Source organism: Pseudophryne corroboree, chromosome 5 (assembly GCF_028390025.1).
Source record: "Pseudophryne corroboree isolate aPseCor3 chromosome 5, aPseCor3.hap2, whole genome shotgun sequence".
Taxonomy (NCBI): domain Eukaryota; kingdom Metazoa; phylum Chordata; class Amphibia; order Anura; family Myobatrachidae; genus Pseudophryne; species Pseudophryne corroboree.
This window is the reverse complement of record NC_086448.1, coordinates 253,838,549-253,845,416: the sequence shown is the minus strand read 5'-3', so window position 1 is coordinate 253,845,416 and position 6,868 is coordinate 253,838,549. Positions and strand designations below refer to the sequence as shown.

The window sequence follows — 6,868 nt, the reverse complement described above, 5'->3', positions numbered from 1 at the left end:
TTATTTTTACACTGTGCAGTGCACATGGGCCCTCATTCCGAGTTGGTCGCTAAGTTTTTCGTTCGCACAACCTATTCGTAAAGTTGCGTTAATGTAGTAAATTTGCGAACATCCGCCCCCAACGTATTTTTGCTCATTCGTACGCAGTATTACACAAAGTGGGCGTACGCCAAATGACATCGCAACAATGCGAAAACATCGCAGCAATGCGAAACCATCGCATTAACACATACTTCATCGTAAAAATACTAATTTGTAGTAGATTTACACATTTATCATTAAAAGTGCACACTTTTGCGGACAAACGCACCACAATGGGTTTTTTTTTACTATTAAGTGGAATAACACCTTTCAATTAAAAGTCCACAAGCCCTCCTCAATTACGAATCCAATTAGTGAAATGATTTGTAATGTTCATGATCAATTAAGTCTTTTTAAAATACCTGAAGAACACTTTGTAGCCATAATTGTACATCCACATTTATTTATTTGAACTATAAATATAGATGTTTGAAATGTGCTTGGTCTAATTTATTTTTTTGTATTTTTGAGTACAGTTTTAGTATGTGAATGAAGGTGTTTGCATGTTTATTTAGACAATAACAACATATGTATTTTTACATTTTTAAACAAACTTATGTTAGATGTATGAAATGTGTAAGGTAATAAATGTCTGATAGGCAATCTACTGTTCCTTTATTGCATTAATAAATAATAAACACCCGCTTAACTTGAAAAAATGTTTTTTTTTTGTTTTTTTTTGGTTTATTTTATAATAATACAAACATAATTTTTTTTTTTTTTATTCAAAAATTAATTAAATGTTTGCAGCTGGTCAACAAGACCCAGCAAGGCCTGTAGATGTTGCCTCATGTTGCCCAGAATGGACGCAAAAGATGTTGGATCTCCAACGGCAACATCTGAAATTAAGAGACAACATAATCATTAATAACTTACTCACATTACTTATTATACAAGCAAGGCACAAAGCACACTTTAATGCAGGCATGTCCAAACTGCATCCCTCAAGCTGGTGTGAAACTACATATACCAGCATGCCTTGACACAGTTTTGGGGCCAGGGAATGCCAAAGCTGTGTCAGGGCATGCTGGGATGTGTAGTTTCTCAACAGTTGTAGGTCCGCAGTTTGGACAGGCCTGCTTAATGGCAAAGTTACTACATCATGGCTGTTTTATGGTACAATCATTAGCAGAACAACACACAAGCCTGCTCATGTTTTTTTTTTATTTTAACAGTTTACAAGACCATGGGGTACATTTACTACTATGTGAGTTCTATTTAAGATGGAGCGTTGCCCATAGCAAACAACCAAAAATAAGAATATTATCTTGGAGAAGTGGTTCCACAATTTTAAAGTATAATCTTATTGGTTGCTATGGGCGACATCCCATGTTAAAGATAACTACCATCTTCGTCAATGTTACACCATGTTGGCATTCATTCACATCTGGTGTGATATTTTTGGGTTTTTTATGTGTTTGGTCCTGCATCATCACACTGCATATCAACATCTTCAGAAGGACAACATATCCTAGCATGCCCACACTCCCTGAAAGCTGCCCTTACTAAATAAGGTCAAACAGGTTTGACTTTATCCAATAATCATTTTGTGAGTGTAACTTTCACACCACAAATCATTGTGTCATTAGGCTGCCTAACAAAGTGAAGCATGTGATTTGTAAGTGCAAATATTAAGAATACACAGGCACAAGTGTAAAAGACCAACAACATACTAAACTCCACTCAGGTCTAACTGTTTCCCAGAAAACCTAACACATATAAACCCTGTTGTCCTGGCAACCCTGTCGAACTAATGAGTGTCAACCTAGAGTGGACACACAAAACATTGCACAGATAAACACTGTACATATAATGACACTCACAAAAATGTAAATGCAACATGTAGACCATGAAGAATAACACAAAAATTTGTCCTTGGTACAAGAATTCCAACAGTACAACACTGCATGTTTTGTCATTGTAAGTGTAAGTAGGTAATCATTATTTTTAACATGTTAAAACACTTACTTTCCTCTGCAACATGATGGTTCCCAGATATCTCATCAGGGGCTTCTTCTGCCCATTCACTGGGTGGGGAAGGCGGCTGGATGGGGGAAGGCGGCTGGATGGGGGAAGGAGGAGGGATTGGGGAAGGAGGAGGGATTGGGGAAGGAGGAGGGATGGGGGAAGGAGGCTGGATGGGGGAAGGAGGCTGGATTGGGGATGTAATTTCAGAGGGTGGGTCTGATTGAGAGGGCGAGGGGGGCGGAGAGAAAGTTAAGCCAATAGAGGGTGAGGGGGGCTGAGAAGGAGAGTTGGAAGTTGAAGGAGAAGGGGTATGGGAAGGAGGAGAAGGGGTCACAGAAAGAGATGGAGAGGTGGGCTGAGAAGGGGAGTGGAAAGTGGAGTGGGCCTGGGAAGCTGATGGTGCCTGGGAAGCTGAGGGGGCCTGGGAAGCTGAGGGGGACTGGGAAGCTGAGGGGGACTGGGAAGCTGAGGGGGACTGGGAAGCTGAGGTGGACTGGGAAGCTGAGGGGGACTGGGAAGGGGAGGGGGACTGGGAAGGGGAGGGGGAGTGAGAAGGGGAGGGGGACTGGGAAGGGGAAGGGGGCTGAGAGGTCTGCCGTTGTTGTCGTCCTATAATGATATTATTTGCAAAATTTAGTTAGCATGTTAAATTACATACTAAACAATTAGAAATTTCACTGTTCTGTTCCATGTAAAAGACAGTGGTTTTTTTTATTGTAAAAAACACATTTTAAAATACTCTTCATGTTGCCCACAGCAAACAAAATGAGTCCAAACTATTATTTTGAAACTTATTCCTTAATCTATTCCATTGAGTCATATTGATTGGTCTAGGCAACATCACCAGATCACTATTCCAGGCACCTTATTATATAGACAGCACTGATCAAGTTTTTGGGTACAGTTTCCTGCCTGGTTATTAATTCTGGAAAACATGCACTTGTTTGGTGACACTTTGCTACAGTCAGTACTGTTTGCCCTAACCACACACACTGTCCTATTTTTAAAAAATGGTCACTCAGTGTTGCAATTAGCCTACCACTTAGTGTAAATTTGCACAATTTATGCTAATAATCTTATGTAATGTAACTTACTGCGTGCATGCATTGCCCGTATTTGCTGGCGGATCTCCGCCAACAGCTCTGGAGTCCTCCTGCGGAGATCACTCCACCTCCTGTCTAGTTGGATGATTGTCCGCCTGCTGCGGACGCGAGTCCGCAGCAGGCGGCGGACCTCCGCGTAGGCCTCGCGCTTAACCCGATTTGGGATGAAGCGCCCAACGCGGCCTACGCGGCGGTCCATCACCGCAACCAGGACGCGGAGCTCCCGCCTGGTGAAAGGTGCAGCACGCATCATGGCAATGGCGTTTCCCTTATTTGGGCATATATTTATAGTGTCTGATAGCATGTGATTGGTCCAAAATCTATGTTGTCATTTCTAATAACTTTATTGATCTTTGCAATGCTGTGAAGAGCATAGTGTTATTTCGCATGAGCGGAAATACGCATTCGCAGAAGCAAAATTTTTTGCATTAAAAAAAAAAATTTTATTAATAAAAAAAGCACAAACACAGACACAGAGACACACAGTTTTGACTAAATTTCAATACATATCTCTACTCACCACAGTTTGTGTGATCATTCAGCTGGACAGTCACAAAGTGGGCAACATTCAGTTTCATTTGTTTGTGTGTTTGTTTAAATAATCAGGATTTTAGGATAGAAAACAAATAAGGACACTATTTAGCAACATCACAGTTTTATTATTTCTAACAAAAAATTGTAAGCTTAACGTGTTAACGGATTTTTAGTATAATAAATATTACACATTCAAACACACCAAAAGCATTACACAATGACCTTACAATATCCAACAAAATTACAACATTAGAAATAATACATAAGCATACTGTGCTTTTAATTTGGTTAAAAAATAAAATATAAAAACACTATACCTGAAATATTCCGCAACAATGCTTGCCCTGACTTGGCTCCCCCTCCGTGTAACACTCCCCCCACCGAAGTGTCGAACAACCCCTGGCTCCTCATCAGGCAATTCCTCTGTCTGAGGAAGCTCTACGCTACTCCTTACCACGATATTGTGTAGTATAGCGCACAGGACCACTATTTTACTTGCCATCTCCGGCGAATACATGATGTCGCCACCAGTGCGGTGGAGCACACGAAACCGCCCTTTAAGGACCCCAATTGTGCGCTCCACCAGCTGCCTAGTGGCAGTAAGCGCGGAGTTAAATGCCGTCTGTGGTCCTGGCCTGGGATTACGGTAAGGAGTCATGAGCCAGGGGGTGCAAGGATATCCACGGTCTCCTGTTTGATGATAAACCAAAATTAGAAAGAGTATATTTTGCAAAACAATTATCTTTTTGCCAGAAAAATGTGGACCAACTCACCCAATAACCACATGTCTGCTCGTTGACTTGATCTTAATCTGTGCCATATCCCTGATTGTCTAATGACATATGCATCATGGGAGCTTCCAGTAAACTTTGCATTCAGGGAAAGGATCTGGAGGGATGGCCCACAAACAACCATTACATTCAGAGAATGAAACAGTTTCCTGTTTCGAAAAATTTCTTCATTATGTCTTGGTGGCTGAATAGCTACATGTGTGCCATCCACAACCCCAATAACATGTGGGAAGCGACTACCACCTTCCTCAAATTGCCGCTTCACCACATCTAGGGCACCAACATCCAAAGGCATATCAATAAATTGACTCACACGCTTTAGGAAAGCCTGGCAGACACGCCGCAGGACCTTACTGAACTGGCCCTGCGACATGCCAACCAGGTCTCCTACCACATGCTGATAAGACCCTGAAGCCAAAAAATGTAACACAGCAAGGAATTGTGTCAATGGTGGTATTGCTGTAGGATACCGAATTGAAGACTCCAGATCACTCTCTATTATGGAGAGAGTGTCTAGGATTAGATGTGGTGGCAGCCTGTATCTACGCACAACCACATCATCTGGCATCCCAAAAAGTAGGACACGGGGTCGGAAAATTGGTGGCCTAGCACGCCTCTGTTGCCTTGGTTGATGAGGAGCCGGTTGTGGTTGTGGGGCTGGCGGTTGGGGTGGGAGTGCTGGCGTGGGTTGGGGAGGTAGGGCTTTGGCTGCGATAAATATTGACATCACACACTTATAAAAAAAAAACAGATATGTTGAATAAGACAAAAACTAAGTTCAAAAAATATACAACCAATAAATTTAAAAAAAAAGGGGGTGTCAACTTACTGCAGGAGCGTAAGACATATTTTCTGGGTTCAATTCAGGAACAAAAATAAAATTAACACAAAAAAGAAAACAAAAAATAAGTTTTTTTTTGAAAGCTACATATGTCAAATTTTAATTTAACAAAAATTTAACAATTAAAAACTCAGAGCATCAAACACATCACAAACACCTACTAAAAAATTATGACTAATTGGTTAAAAAAATTTAAAAAAAACACACAAAAAGTTAGCCCTTTAGTAGCTAGTCCAGGCAAGAACAGCACTACTTTGCTGATCAATCCTGGTAAAAAACAAAACATTTATTATCAAGATGGAAAACAAACATAATCAAAACACTTTGAACAAACACAAACAGGCACCAACACAGGCCAAGGGAACTTACCTGATCCAAAAGAAAGAAACGACCAATTGGTGTTATATAGCACACTAATTGGAAAAAATATAATAGGGTTACGTCACCCAAACAAATTCGCCTACAAGAGAACAAAAATGACAGTAAAAAACAACATACAGACCATTAACACAAACAGGCACCAACACAGGCCAAGGGAACTTACCTGATCCAAAAGAAGGAAACGACCAATTGGTGTTATATAGCACACTAATTGGAAATAATATAATAGTGTTACGTCACCCAAATTCGCCTACAAGAGAACAAAAATGACAGTAAAAGCACTGAAGCACAGGTTTATTGACAAAAATGGACTAGCAAAATATATATGTGTTAAAAAGAATAACAAACAATCAACATAAAATAAAAACTTATTACAAAAAAAAGGAACAAGACGAATTCCTGAATACTCACAAACGTAAATTCGCAGACAAAATGCAACACTGTCTATATTCTAAACGTGAAAAAAAGGACAAATGTATGCTTGACAATTACTCACTCTGAAAAATCCAATAGCACCTTCACGCACAGGCCAACAAACTCCACAGTGAAAGACGAACTCCAAACTACCTACACTCACAGCGTGCAAAGTAGGCCCTTAAATAAGCAGTGCAATCATTAACCAGATTAACATACTGTACACCTGTGTGAATTAAGGCGACGCACGTAGGTATAAATAAGCACACACCTCGGCGAACACACGTCATCGCAAACATGTCTTCTCGTGAGCAAATAGCAGCCGAGATGGACCGCATTGCAGAGCAGCAGATGGCATTGGCGAAAAAACGCCTAGATTGCCAAAGGCGCATGTTGGAATACGCCTCTGCGGATGGTGAAGAGGCAGGACCTAGTACTCTGCAAATGTCTGCTTCTGAACCCCAACAATTGAGTGTGGCTACCCTGCCACACACACATAGTGACCAAACTGAGGGAGAATTGGCTTTAGCCACACAAACACAACAGACAGAAGCTGCTAGTGAGGAGGACGATGGTGTTGACCAACAAGAAGAAACCTCACAGGCTACCTCCAGACGGAAGAAAAGACAGCCTGCATTCACTAAGAGGGAGTTGCGTGTCTTGGTCACGCAGGCCATGTCCAAAATACATAGAGGCCCAAAAAACATGGGGGCTGCTTCAAAAGATCGCATCTGGAGAGACATCACTAAATCTGT

The 6,868-nt window shown here is 41.1% G+C and overlaps 1 protein-coding gene across 1 annotated transcript; it reads right to left on the bottom strand.

Moving 5' to 3' along the window:
* Positions 1 to 813: 813 nt before the first annotated feature.
* On the bottom strand, positions 814 to 3,738 carry LOC134929589 (uncharacterized). The gene is made up of 3 exons (XM_063925178.1): positions 3,673 to 3,738; positions 2,050 to 2,658; positions 814 to 920 (listed from the first exon to the last, which is right to left on the bottom strand). Exons 1-3 carry the CDS (start codon positions 3,728 to 3,730, stop codon positions 814 to 816), a joined length of 774 nt encoding a protein of 257 aa, XP_063781248.1. The 5' UTR covers positions 3,731 to 3,738.
* Positions 3,739 to 6,868: the final 3,130 nt, after the last annotated feature.

Coding starts and splice junctions, on each gene's coding strand:
- LOC134929589 (XM_063925178.1), bottom strand. CDS start 3,730: ATGAAACTGAATGTTGCCCACTTTGTGACTGTCCAGCTGAATGATCAC. Junction 2,659..3,672: donor GAATGATCACACAAACTGTG/GTGAGTAGAGAT, acceptor ATATCATTATAG/GACGACAACAACGGCAGACC. Junction 921..2,049: donor CCATCATGTTGCAGAGGAAA/GTAAGTGTTTTA, acceptor TCTTAATTTCAG/ATGTTGCCGTTGGAGATCCA.